This window comes from Bactrocera dorsalis, chromosome 1, assembly GCF_023373825.1.
Source record: "Bactrocera dorsalis isolate Fly_Bdor chromosome 1, ASM2337382v1, whole genome shotgun sequence".
Lineage (NCBI taxonomy): Eukaryota > Metazoa > Arthropoda > Insecta > Diptera > Tephritidae > Bactrocera > Bactrocera dorsalis.
This window is the reverse complement of record NC_064303.1, coordinates 19750666-19765559: the sequence shown is the minus strand read 5'-3', so window position 1 is coordinate 19765559 and position 14894 is coordinate 19750666. Positions and strand designations below refer to the sequence as shown.

At 37.2% G+C, this 14894-nt stretch overlaps 1 protein-coding gene across 3 annotated transcripts in view; it reads left to right on the top strand.

Moving 5' to 3' along the window:
- LOC105224077 (limbic system-associated membrane protein) overlaps positions 1-14894 on the top strand; it is a 112873-nt gene that overhangs the window by 43528 nt on the left and 54451 nt on the right. For all 3 annotated transcript variants that reach the window (XM_049457867.1, XM_049457873.1, XM_049457865.1), the window contains exon 4: positions 3734-3941. In XM_049457867.1, the coding sequence (XP_049313824.1) occupies positions 3734-3941 (208 nt within the window). The remainder of the gene's footprint in view (positions 1-3733; positions 3942-14894) is intronic.

Below are 14894 nucleotides of genomic sequence, written 5' to 3'. Positions count from 1 at the left end.
CTTATTTTAAGTAATTGTTTGCATCCTTTGCATTTCCGCCTGTTTTTGTGTGTATAGGTTTTCAGCTTCTCATTTGTTTATTTGTTTTTAAATTTATTCATTACCTGTCCAATTGTCTGTGATTCTTTTCACTTCATTTACTTATTTGCATATGAGACAATACGTCGCTTGTGCTTTCGGTTTCGGTCTAGACGAGTTGACTTTAATCATAATAATGGTATTGCTTAGTGAACGTATGATCAAAGAAATTTTGTGGAGACGTGGCAAATTCATCATTTAACTGCATTCAAAGTATTGAAAGGGGAGTACAATGTCTTCTAGACAATTTTGTGTTAATTTTGCTCTTCTTAGGTAGACGAACTTTGCCCAAATTAACAAGGAAACTAAGCAGAGTAAACTAATCCGACTGATTTTAAACAATATGCAGAACTTGTTCGAGCATTTCGACTAGTAACTGGTGAATGGCACGCGTGATGTTTTGCTCCAAGGTCTGAAACGAAGTGGGATTGTTCGCATAGACTTTTAACTTTACATATCTCCAGAGTCCAGCGGTGACGGTAGACTCCAAAATTCTAACAGTGCTATATCACACGATCTCTTCTCTCAATAAATTAATTGATTGAAGCGATGTGTGGGAAGTGGCGCCGTCTTGTTGAAACCAACTGTCGTCGAGAGCACGAACTGCAAGCATCAAATAAAATTTTCTAAAAATTCTCTCCCGCATCAGTTTATAAGATATATGAACCGATGAGTCCACTGGCATATATGGACCGATGAGTCCACTGGCCCATAAAACTACACTGCGTACTGCTGGGTCTTAAGATGGGTGATGGTGTTGCAAATAGTATGCTTAATAGGCCGATTATGTTTACCAAAAGTTTAGCGAAGCGAATTCAATGAAACGACCCAACTGCCAAGAAAATACAAAAAAAAAAAATGCCTTTCTTTTGGATCACCCGATATATGATCTAAGAATTATAATATTAACGGCGAAGTTTTCGTTTACACTAACGTGTGTGTTATTATTGAGTGTTATACGATTTGAATGATTTGATGAGTTTTGGTTTTAAATATTTTTAGTTTATTAAAAAAAACTAATTTGATTTAATGTGATGTATTATGGCTTCATATGATGTGATACAATATGGTGTTATATGATATCCAAAGTATGATAATATTGTACTATTATGTGTATCCTATGATATGATGTGTTATAGCATGATGTGATGTTAATAATTATATGTTATATTGTATGATAATACATATGTATGTACTGTGTGATATGTATGCATTGATGTGATATGATTTGGCGCTATCATATTATCTTGTGGTTAGAAGTGATGTGGTGTTATCTGATATGATAAGTTGAGATGTGATACTCCGCATTTCAATTTTTTGGGACGTGGTATAATGTGATGTGGTATAATTTTATATAGAGGGTTTTTATGTAAAATGCATATCGCATATGCAGTTATTAGGGGTTGACTTAGTTAGTAGAAAGAATGTATGATTATATTACGTGTTGATTAGTAGTATGATGTGATGTGTTCTGCCGTGATATGATTTAGTATAAATATGATATTATGTGATGCGACTTGGTGTGATGAGATACGCAGTGCTCTGAAGTCTTATTGTATTTTGTCATGCTGTGATCGTTATGAAGTGATATCGTGCGATATGATGCGATATGATTTCTTATGTTAAAATATATATTGTATGTGATTACGAGTAGTAAAATGGATTTTTGTACATGATATAATAGAGGCGATACTATGGTATGATAAGACACGAATATTGTGCTATTGTAAGATGAAGTTAGATAAATGCTTATTATTATGCGAAGTGAAGTAATTTTTTATATTGTGATATGTGATTACTAATGCTAATCATTGTGTTTTATGATATAACGTGATTTGAAGCTATATATTGTTAAATGATGTAAAATTACGATATTAAGTGCTACTGCAGCATAATACGATATGATACGACGCAGTATTGTTATATGGTAATACTTATATGTATATATGATGTGATAATGTTGGGATACGAAGAGCAATAATGTGATGATGATATGAGATTATATAATGACATATAATATGATGATGACTGTACTGTAATGTGGAAAATGTGGAATATTGCCTATTAATATGATGTGATATGATATAGTATCATTTTATAAATAGTACTAAGAAAATGCATTGTGGGTTTTTTTTACTTGACGGGTCCCAAACCCAGCGCACAACTCTGGGGAGAGTTTCGCCTTCTCACTTTAGCTCGCCTTCAAACGGATGTTTTTCAGCTACCAAGAGGATGTTTGGTGTCGTGAACCGCTCTATGTAAAGAATAAGAAAATTTAAAAAGAGAAAATGAGGTGTGATGTGAACTGAAGATATTTGAAGTGATGCCAGGAGACTTAATAATATAACGGGTGATTTTTTTGAGGTTAGGATTTTCATGCATTAGTATTTGACAGATCACGTGGGATTTCAGACATGGTGTCAAAGAGAAAGATGCTCAGTATGCTTTGACATTTCATCATGAATAGACTTACTAACGAGCAACGCTTGCAAATCATTGAATTTTATTACCAAAATCAGTTGGCAGAAAATCCGCTTTTTTATCGACAAATTTTGTTCAGCGATGAGGCTCATTTCTGGTTGAATGGCTACGTAAATAAGCAAAATTGCCGCATTTGGGGTGAAGAGCAACCAGAAGCCGTTCAAGAACTGCCCATGCATCCCGAAAAATGCACTGTTTGGTGTGGTTTGTACGCTGGTGGAATCATTGGACCGTATTTTTTCAAAGATGCTGTTGGACGCAACGTTACGGTGAATGGCGATCGCTATCGTTCGATGCTAACAAACTTTTTGTTGCCAAAAATGGAAGAACTGAACTTGGTTGACATGTGGTTTCAACAAGATGGCGCTACATGCCACACAGCTCGCGATTCTATGGCCATTTTGAGGGAAAACTTCGGACAACAATTCATCTCAAGAAATGGACCCTTTAGACTATTTTTTGTGGGGCTACGTCAAGTCTAAAGTCTACAGAAATAAGCCAGCAACTATTCCAGCTTTGGAAGACAACATTTCCGAAGAAATTCGGGCTATTCCGGCCGAAATGCTCGAAAAAGTTGCCCAAAATTGGACTTTCCGAATGGACCACCTAAGACGCAGCCGCGGTCAACATTTAAATGAAATTATCTTCAAAAAGTAAATGTCATGAACCAATCTAACGTTTCAAATAAAGAACCGATGAGATTTTGCAAATTTTATGCGTTTTTTTTTTAAAAAAGTTATCAAGCTCTTAAAAAATCACCCTTTAAATAAATTACATTTATAGACACAATTGGAAATTTCTCATAATAAATTCAGCTTCCGCAAAAATTTGGTAATGTTTGTCATTAAATTTTTATGATATATTAATAATTAATAAAATTTATGATTTTTGCCAATTAGTATTAGATTATCAATATACAATAATAGTAAATCACCGATTTTTAAAGAAATTTTCGATTATATTATCTGCAAAGTACGCACAAGTTGTTATTAAACTGTTGATTATGCAAAAATAAACTTTAAGAAATTTGAAATTCAGTGAAATGCGAACTTCTGCAATATATCTTTTTAGATGGAAATATTATAAGTTTTAAATATCTATATCTATCTATAAGAATAGCATATCTTTCATCTTTATACCTACATTTGAAAAAAAATCCTCTTATGTCTTTCAGGTCGCGTGGCTGCGTGTAGATACACAAACAATTTTGACCATACAAAATCACGTGATTACAAAAAATCAACGCATCGGCATAACGAATTCCGAACACAAAACGTGGACTATGAAAATCAAAGATATCAAGGAGAATGATAAAGGCTGGTATATGTGTCAAATAAATACGGATCCAATGAAAAGTCAAATGGGCTATCTGGATGTGGTAGGTAAGTGTTGGGCAATACTCACAGTAAATTATTAAAGAGAAAACTTAGTGAACTATTTCAACTTAACTTAGTGAATTCTTTCAACTTAATTTAGTGAACTATTTCAACTTAACTTTTTGAATTATTTCACCACCGCAACAACTTACACGGGTCACTTTCACGCAAAGAAATTGAAACTCGAATATTTGAACAAAGCAAAACTCATTTGCAAGTCGCTAGCCAATGACAAAACAATCAACAATTATAGACGGAAAAAGTAACCGGAAAGTGAAAAAGCTATAAACACCGGTGAAACGAAATCACGAAATAAAAGTATGAAAAGCACAACACGGCAAATAATAATAGAAACTGGCCAGGTGCAATTTCATGCAGAAAATCAGCCAACTCCCGTTGCCACTCAGTCAGGCGGGTAGCCAGCCAACCATGCGAAAAACCCCTAATATATGCAATTAAAAGGCTGTAGCGGTCAACTTGCTACCAACACAATAACATTTAATGGCTGTGTGTACACATTTGTGTTGGCAACTGTGTGCGCGAAAGCGGTGCTATAAATAAAACAGCAAGTGAAAACAACTGAAAATGCGACCGCAAAAACCACAAATTACCGATTGTTAAAAGAATTATATTGCAAAGTGGAGACCGAATTTGTGAAGGGAAATTATACACGGCGAAAGGTGGTTGGGCTGGCAAGCCGGACAATGCAGCAGTTAGCGAGCAGGGTATAGGTTACAAACTTGTGGCATGGTTAAAGTGAATTTATTGCAGCTGGAAAGGTAGTTACGACATTTTGCGCTAGCCCAGCGTATAAGTAGTACAACAGTGGGGAAATGGAACAAGCGCATTATTTCATACCGGTATTTTTGAGTAAAATCACTTTCAGCACAGAAACCAAAAATCACAGGATACATATACTCGTACATGGAAACTAGCGCATAATGCATGTAATGCAATAATTACAATTTGGAATTTTCAGTTTAAAAATCAATATTCCAATTGAATAGATTTAAATATTACTTTCATACGCAATAACTCTTAATTTTTCTCCACACTTCTCCACACGCGTGTGGAAAACATTGAAATATAAATCAATAAATGTCTACACTAAAGGTCGTAGAAGTTCTGGTTAAGCTTTTAAAATTTAGAATCTTCTGTTTGAAGCTTTTGTAGCTACAATTGTATATGGGATATATTAGAAAAGCTATCTAGTAATAAGATGTAGTCTAAAGTTATCTGGATAAAATAGTTAAGATAACTAGAGAGTAATTGAGGCTATGCACTGCGACTTATGGTCTATTGTGCCCTCTCCTATATCACATAAGGTCACAAAGATCCAGAACTCTGAACAATTCCAGGAGCTTTTTTAGCACGACTGAGGTTATGTGATCCCTGTCCACGTAGATGGAACCTAGGATCTTAAACTGCTTCTAAAAATTGCTGGGCAACCTAGAATCAGGTATTCTAGAGTTTCCTGCTCTTTCCTATCTTACCTGAGCCTGCAATATCTTGCATAGACCACGATAAGGAGGAGAAATTTGCCTCGAGCGGAGGTTCAACATATTTCAAACCTCATCCGCAATGTATGGTTCGACTCCATCATTCTGCACAGAGAGGGCTAGTTCGTTGGTTTGCCAGCTCATTGCCGGCTACTCCAGTTATACCTACCCGGTTGTAAACTGATAAGCGGCTCAGCCTACCTATACACTCCTCCACACCGAACACTGACTTATGGTTGAGACTTCTACTTGAAAGATGCTCTGAAAACATCCCATTGGTATGGGTGGTTCGGTATGCGGTCCCGTAATGTCTGCTCCAATACCTTCCTGTTTTTTCGTGTCAATTTTTGTAAACGAAATTGCTTTAACTGAACCACTCGAGGATTTGGCTCACCCCAATAGCGACATTTTCGTTTGTTAATGAGCCATTAAGCCTATAATATCAAATCTTACTGAACATACTGACATAAAATGACACAAATCCGTAAATAAACATTATACGATATGTGATATCCTTCTTCTTCTTCATCGTCTTGACTAAATCTATAACCACCCACAAATGTAGGATGGTTGCAACGCAGAACATTAAAGTTGTTTTTCAACTGCCGATCGAAATTTCAAACCGACTGAAAATCTATGAAAATCTATACGAACTATTGATTATACCTTCTGATTCTCTGAAATGTATTGACGTTCTTATAAACGTTTATATAAGAACTTCCACATCATATAGCTAATCTCTTGGTTCAATGTTTTGTTCAACTTTGTCAATTCATTAAAGTCCATAACTCTTTTTTGGATAATTTTTTACAGAAAACTTTTTTACGACTCCCTTTTTAAATCGGATTGTCAACTGAAGGAATTTTACCATCGTCATCATTGGTTTTGAGAGATAACGCGATTGTGACGTACCGAGCAACGACCTTTGCTCTGAGATTCCATATGTGGAAACCTTTAGGAATAATATATCAGACATTCCCTTGATATTTTGAAAGTGTCAGATATCGCAATTATCCTTAATTTACTTAAACTATACAAACTCAAAATTTGGAATTTGTTTTTTGTTTTTGATCCGTACCAGCCTCTTTAGCCTCATTCTAACAAGCTATTGCCCTCAGTACTCATATGACCGGTATGGAATTTAGCAGGGTTTATCATTAAAAATAAAGTTTTCTTAGAAACGTAAATTCATATATAATATCAAAGAACAAACCTTACAGGGGAATATGGTGGCTGTGATACGATTAGTTGAAAATTTGGCGGAAAACTCACAAAGAATCTATACAGTAGACGTCAATGTATTATCATATCAGAAATTTGATTCCGCACAAGATTAAATGGAACTTCTTTGTGTGAATGGGTTTTCGCGCGAAATTTAATACAAAAAGTCTTACTATTTTTTGCCCAAAGTATATTCTATAAAATTTTAAAATAATTGATAGCGTAGTTATATTTTTTATCTCAGAAATTGTTTTTTCTGGTCCGTCACGTCAGTTTTATCACTATGTCTACTACGGGAAACTGGAAATATTAAGCGGCATTTTCTTCGCGCACTCAGAGATACCAATGTGGTTGGGATGGAGTCGCTGGATAGGAAAAGCAGTGAATTTTTATACAAGCGCGTCAATACTCGACTGGAATATTGGGGGAGGAGTCTTCTGTGCTATGAGTGCTTGACCTTGCTAGCATCAAGATACTGTCTTTGTGTAATCGGACTTGGAATCTATACGCGGCTTCACGCGAGCTCAGTGCACGTTGGTCGGCAACCAGTGCTTGTGGAGTTGCGAAATCCTCTGGCTCAGAGTGAAACGTAAAAGGTTCATTGAATAATGATACGTATCCTAGCTGAATACTTAGCGTCAATGAGATGCACGTGGTGCGCCTAAAGATTTTGGAGGACACAACTAGTCCAAGTGATGATGAAAAAGATGAAATCAGAATTGTACATTTCAAACATATTTACATATATAAATTCATACCTTCCACAAAACAATAAGTAATTCGAAAATCGTATTCAAGTTTTGGAAAAAAAATTTCAGTCATTGCAAACAAGATCGCAATTTCAAGGACGGTAGTTCATAACCAAAAAAATAAAGAGAAACCCACCTTTGACAGTCAAGTGCAAGTTCAGAAGCCCAATCTGATAGTACATGTACTCAAAGATGTTTAGAACTTCAACAATTCATATGTTGGTACAGCTTTCATCAATTTATGGCAAATACAATTAGTAATCAAAACTTATGCTATAATAAGTATAGTAATATGTACAATAGGCAGAAGAGAGCACGTACGCTTATTAAATTATATTCAACTGCTAATGTACGATTACATACCGGCACGATTTGCTTTGACCATTTCCAAGGTCAATTGCAAGCAACTCTACCGGGTATGCGGGTAAGATGAAAGGCATGCAGAAGGCGGCAGCCAAACATGTGGGCTACGCTGAAATACACAGACTACTCAAAGCGGTCCTCATAACAATGGCGCAGGTCTATGCATACATATGTATAGGCAAAGCAACAACCCACACCACTGTGACCCACTCTTATGACCGACAAGTTATGTAAGCTCAGTTGACTTGTCCATCCAACCAACAGCGCTGGCAAACTAGCGGTGCATGGCGACTTAGCCGACCAAATGCTTTTGTACCCAAAACTCCCAAACAGGCTTACAAACAAACATTTGCTAATAGCGCACCACACACACACACACAGTCAGATATACTTACACAATGTTGTTGTTGTTGTTATTGGCACTCATTTGCTGTGCTTAACGACAATGTCGCTCCCCCAGCATTGTTGACTATTAGTATTGGTGGTCAGTGTGGACTAAATGCCTCTGCTGGCGATGCGATTGTGCTACATATTGTTGTAGTTGTTGTTTTTATCTAGCGGAGCGTGTGTAATACACAGCGGTAGCATGGATATGGAAATGTGGATGAGCGTATGGAGATATACATATATACATATGTGTGTGTGTGTGTTTGTGCGGTTGTTTGGCGCTCCAATATATGCACCGTGCGCCGCCACACCACAGCGGCCTTGTTGATTTTGCATTAAATATTCCCGCTTAATACGTTAAACGCTGGCAGTCTCTCACCATTTCGCGTAAAACGGGCACCTGCTGTTGCAACAACACGGCCGCAGCCTGTCTATATGCACAATCTAATATACCTGCAACGAATTTGGCTTGCAAATATGCCGAAGCATGTTGCCGTAAATGCAGTGGTTTGTCCCTCTTAGTAAGTGAAAGCAGCGGCAAACACGCGCGCACACACATGCAAACACACCAACACATATGAGTGTGTATGTGTGCGCTCTCACAAACAGCTGTAGCCAGGCTATGTGCGGCATTAAAGTGCTTATTTGTGGTCAACGCATACGCGCGCATTTACATATACCGACATTTATGGTTCACTTTTGGTTGCACATGCATGTGTGTGCGTGTGTTGGTGCACAGGCTTTCGCTTCTTCATGGAAATTGGAAATTTAATTAAGGCAATACTTTGCTGGAGTAAACGTGTGCGCTAAATTGACTCGCACACCATAGTGATTATTACTAATTTGTGGGGAGCAATCGAATTTTCAAAAGAGTTTGCATTGAGTAAACAGATGAGTGCAAATATGCGAGAGCCCTTTTTGTGATAGAGTTGTGTGACGTGATGGGTTTACAGGGAAAAAATGCGATAAAGCTTTAACTTAGGTTGCTGCGAAGCTAAAAGCCCCTTGGCAAATAAAAGAGTTACCTGAAAAAGAACATGTCCTTGATCGTTCAGTTTATATGGCAGCTATGTGCTATAATAATTCGATCTGAACAATTTCTTCTAAGATTGTATTGTGGCTTTAGATGATGATCCAAGCCAAATTTCGTGAAGATATCTCGTTAAATGAAGGAGTTTTCCATACAAGCACTTGATTCAGATTGTTCAGTTTGTATGCCAGCTGTATGCTATACTTGTAGTAATGAATAGCTGCGGTCCAAGTAAGCAAACTTAGCAACCGATCAGATCTTCTGGGCTGTACAGCCTTCATTTTGCAACACAGAATACCAGGGCATACTTATCCTGTCAAACGTTCGTTGGAAGATGGTGCTAGGGGCGCCAATAGACAACTCGACGTTCTGCACAATGAATGACGAAGCCCCCACCAGAATTATGGGCACCTGCAGCAGCCCACCTAATGTAACAAACGCTAATGTCTGAATAAACAGCATAACCTGGCAACCTATGCTAACTCTTGTATCTGACCACCTTCTGCTTCCCAGAATTCATTGAGAGCACCTTTAACGCACTGTCCACTCCTACGAACATTTACGTCAATTTCATCCACCCAGATGGAGTATATATGCTAAAACACCAAGCTCGTTGGGAGTAAGTTGCATGACTAAGGTCCTCAATTTGTCTCTGACCACCCATCACCTACGCGATGTGTAAAAAATCGGAGGGATAGTCCCACTTAGGTGATTCTTATCGTAGGATGATCTCACTACTGAGATCTGGGAAGCCTACCAACCTAGACAAGTCTTATCGTCCGATAACTCTCCTTTCCCCAGTAATGAAAACTCTTGAGGTCTTACTACTTCCGTTCTTCATACACTATTTAAGCCTAGTCGAACACCAACACAGCTTCAGTAAACCTTCTGACACAGTCAACCGCACAGCGCTACTTGCGAACATCAACTTGTCCTTGCTATATCGAACAAACCACACTCCCTTCAGGACTAAAGAGGTGGAGCATGAACTATCTGAGCGGTAGACAATCATCAGTATTATTTAAAAGTGAACAGGGGTTGTGCTCTCTCCGCTACTGTTTAAGCACCACAGTACGAGACTCCCAAAACCATTAGTTGGAGCTTCTATAAGCTCATACTCAGATGATTGGACGATAATGAAGACATCAAAAGTGAACGTCTATCTCCTAAAATTTATTCGCTGTTCATCTGCTTAAAACTCTTCCCTGTTAAGATATTTACGAACTGGACTAAGGAGTACAGACCAGACTGCAACATTTCCATCGATGATGTAAAAATCCTGAAGGTAAAAAAACCTAATATTTTAGGTGTTAAATTTAAAGTTCTGTACTCCTTAACTCCAACCACGATTCTGATTATTCCAAAAGTAAAAAGCAGCAACAAGATCCTCAATTCGCTGGCCGGTAGCAATAGGGGTAATGTCAAAGAGACGTTGTTGGCAACATACAGGGCGACCGGCAGGCCAGTTATCAACCATGTCAACCCAATATGGCCGCACGGTTGCTGCAGGACACGGATGGAGAAGTTTTAGACCCGCCAGAAGACCGCACTCCGGACTATAAAAGGTTGTCTCCTGATATCTTCCATCAAACATTTACACAGTGCGGTTCACATGCTTCAGAACCATCCCTGCAGTCACCTTTAAGCGACGTGCATTCTTCGGAACATCAGGAGAATATTCCTCCAGCACGTCGACGAACTTAAACAATATACCGACCAGATTTCGGACGCGACCAATTTCCGACGGAAACGGAACGCTATTCACAGTGGAGCTATTACCACCTTCATTGACTCCTCCCAATGACTGGTGTACTTGGAGTACAAACACAATCGATCGCAGAACAAGAGCTCAAGTTGCCACTTGAAACAAGTGTGACCTTAGCGCAACTTCGTTTTGCGTATTGTAACAGGTTAGAATCCCACTTATTCAGAATGGTAGACACTGATTTACGAATTATATGTATGTACTGTATGCAAAGAATCTCCGCTTAAAACTAATCATCTCTTTGCATGCTCAACTCTTATACACTTGTAGTAACTTATGCAGTAATTTAGACAGAAGTCTCGCACAATGAATTTGTCAAATTACCCTCACTAACTGCTATGGATTGTCCTTACAAGATACATGAGGATGTTCCAAATATAAATCGCTGGCTTATATTAAAATCATTCGCATGGTTTTTAATGAAATTTTTACCCGGACCAACAAAAACAACATTTAATATATTTTATTATATCGCCTTCAAAATAGACTTCGAACCCAAAGTCAGTGTTTAATTCAATTTTCGTCCACATTTGTTATAAGCATCTGCTGGGTTGAATTTCAGTTTCTTCAGCGTATGACTTTTCATGGCTTAAATGGGTGCAGGGTGCGTTCCCCGAAGCGGATTTTTAAGTTTCTAAAACAGCAAAAAAGCCACAATTCTTCCAAACTGGCAGATATAGTGGCTGAGCCGATATATTACGTTGCGTGCTAAGACAAAAAGGTCCATAGCATTCATGATTAAGTGGGATACTCATTATTGTGATGAAAATTCCAAGGATCTTTTGACACAATTGCTCCCCATAGATACCTCAAAATTTCCAAACCGTGTTCTCAATTGATCGTTTGACTTTTTGGAATGAATGCCTTGTGAGCCGCGCCTACGCGTACATTTTTCCGATTTTGAAGTGGAGTTCTTAGCTAAGTTTTACAGCGTTATTCATAGCCAGTTTGATAGCTTCGACATCACAGTCTACTTATAAGCCTGATAACATGATCCAAGTATAGATCCTTTTCCAATAGTCTTTTTTTGACAGATCACGCATCAGTCGAGTTAAGCTGTCGTGATATTTTTGTTCAATATTTTTTGGACTATTCCGCTTCGATTCAGGCCTTGGAGTATAACATCACGCGTGTCATTCGACAGTTACCCATCGTAATGCTCGAACGAGACATCGAAAATTGAACTCAACGGATGGACCATCTGGGTCGTAGCCGCAGCCAACATATTTTACTTTACTATGTTCCCTCTTACTCTGTTCTAGTTAACGGACTTTCAACTTTTAATTTCCCATATCAAAATATCTGCCCTCATTTCTCCTTGTCTACATTATATTCTCCATTTTCGTAGGTTTATATTCCATTTTCTCTATTATTTTTCGGAAAAATTCCACCAACAAGAATTCCCAAGCTGTAATTTATCACACAAAAATGTGAAAAGTAAAAAATTAATTTACCTCAACTGGCAATAAATTAATTTTGCACACAACTGCTTTTAATTTACACGGCCACAAGCCAACACGAGAGAATGCAACTCAAGTGTCGTACTCGTATATATTCATATGTGCTACATAAGGGAGGTATTACGATATTGTAATAGGTGTTACTAAGGTTTTTTATATGGAATAAAAATATTTAATAAAATTATAGTAAATTGTAAAAATACTTATATCCTGTTTATTAAGTTTACCAATATATTTATACCCTGTATATAGCATTTGCCTTCAAGGTTTTAACACCAAGAGAGAAACTTAATTTGAAGTTTTGCACACATCTTTTTCAACTCAATAAGTTGCTTATTTGTCGAAACCATCGATATCGGACAACTATAGTGTATAGCTGCCTTACAAACTGACTGCTCAAAATCAAGTGCTTGTATGGAAACGTTTTTTATTTCGAAAGATTTCTTCATAAAATTTGGCATAAATTATTTTCCAAGCCAATGACATAACATGTGAAAAAATTTTCTTGATCGAACCACTATATCATATAGCTGCCATATAAACTGAACTATAGAAGTTAAATGCTTGTATGGAAAACTTTCTCATTTGGTGAGATATCTTCACAAAATTTGGCTTGGATCATTATCTAAAGAAATAATGCAATTCCTGAAGATTTCTTTCAAATCGGAATACTATAGCATATAGTTGCCATACAAAGTGAACGTTCGAAATTAAATGCTTGTATGGAGAACTTTTTCATTTGACGAGCTTTCCTTACGAATTTTGGCCTGTGTTATAATCAAAAATAAAGTTATGATATCTGAAGAAATTTTCTCGATCGGTGTACTATAGCATATAGCTGCCATACAAAATGAACGTTGAAAATCAAATTATTGTAAGAAAAAGGTTTTTTTTTTTGCATGATATCTCCACGAAACTTGATATAAATTATCACTCAAAGCAACGCTACAATAGTTGAAGGAATTTTTGAGATCGCATGACGCTTTCATATAGTTGTCATACAAAGTAAGCGGTCAAAATCAAGTTTTCGCATGAAAAAATCTTTGTTTATTAAGACTATTCTATAAAAATTAAATTTTAAATTTGGTTTTTTAATTCTTCTATCTGCCAAATTCATTTAAAAATTTTAAATTTTAACTATTCCAAAAAAAAATGGCTCACCCTAATTCGAGTGCATTTACTGTATAAGCACAAAATCTCCACATATGCTCCTATGCAGCGCATAATGAAAATATTACAATGATAATCTCTTCGCGTTTGCACAGCTTATAACAAACCGAAAAGTATGTCTGCGTGTGTGTGTGAACACACAAACTACTGTAAATACAGCGCCGCCAAACTCACACTCAAACACTCAGCCCTCCAGCACTTTCGACATTCTTTTTTTTTCGCCATTCACGCCACTCGCCGCAATTTCGGGTTGCACTATTTAACCGCATAATTGCGGCCACTTTCATACCACTCCGCCGACCAAACGAGCGACTACTGATTTCCCAGCGACTAGCCGACAATTGACCTCCCTTGTCTTCCTGCACAATAGCCCAGCGGCAAATTCGCTATATTAATGGCATCACTTCCGTCGCGCTGCGCTGTGACCGCGGTTATTATTGTTCGCTACAGATGCACTCCACAATATCAACGTTATCCTTGTTGTTGGCGACTGCCGCGCTGCCGCGTGATTTGTTGTTGCTTTTGCTGTTTGTCGCCATGATCTCCAACTTCCGGCCGCAACGGTCTGTTCGCCTTCCGTTGACATGGAAAAAATAAATGACAAAAACAACAAATGCAAAATTTCTACAAAACGCAGACACACATGTGTTTGTGTGTGCGTGTGTGAGAATATGTGTTTTTGTTAGTACAAAATTGCGCTCAGTAGCTATTTTAATGGCGGCAAAAGTCATGGCCGCAGGTGTCAGCCAAAAATGTGGAATAATACTTACATATATAATATTAACATAAAAGTAACTGTGTGTGTGTGTGATTTCCTTCAGAATAAAAAATGAAAATACATTATATACTAATATATGAATATGTGTGGTATGCATAAGTATATGGCGATTATGTGACGCGCTCACGAAGTTTTGTTGTAAATTATTGAAAAAGTTACAACACGCGCCGCATACAGTAAGCTGGCCATGCATAAAGCATGTGTTTGCAGCTAAAATTTATTTAAAATTCGTTGAAATATTGTGCTAATAGGCTAGGAAAAAAGTTTCAAAAAGTATAGTTGTTTAAAAATATATTTATATAGTTTTATGAACTTACTGAGAGGTTATGTTGACAAATATTTTTTCGTTGGTCGCGTGAATGGATAGAGAAAGTAGAGCAGAACGAAATGAAATTAACCACACAGTAATAAAAATAGTTCATTGACGTTGATGTATAAACTCCAGTTCAAGGTTATATATTATATTTCTTAACATATTAGGTATTGAGAGGTATTAATAACAAATTGCAACAAAGTTTGATTACTTTATACTGGCCA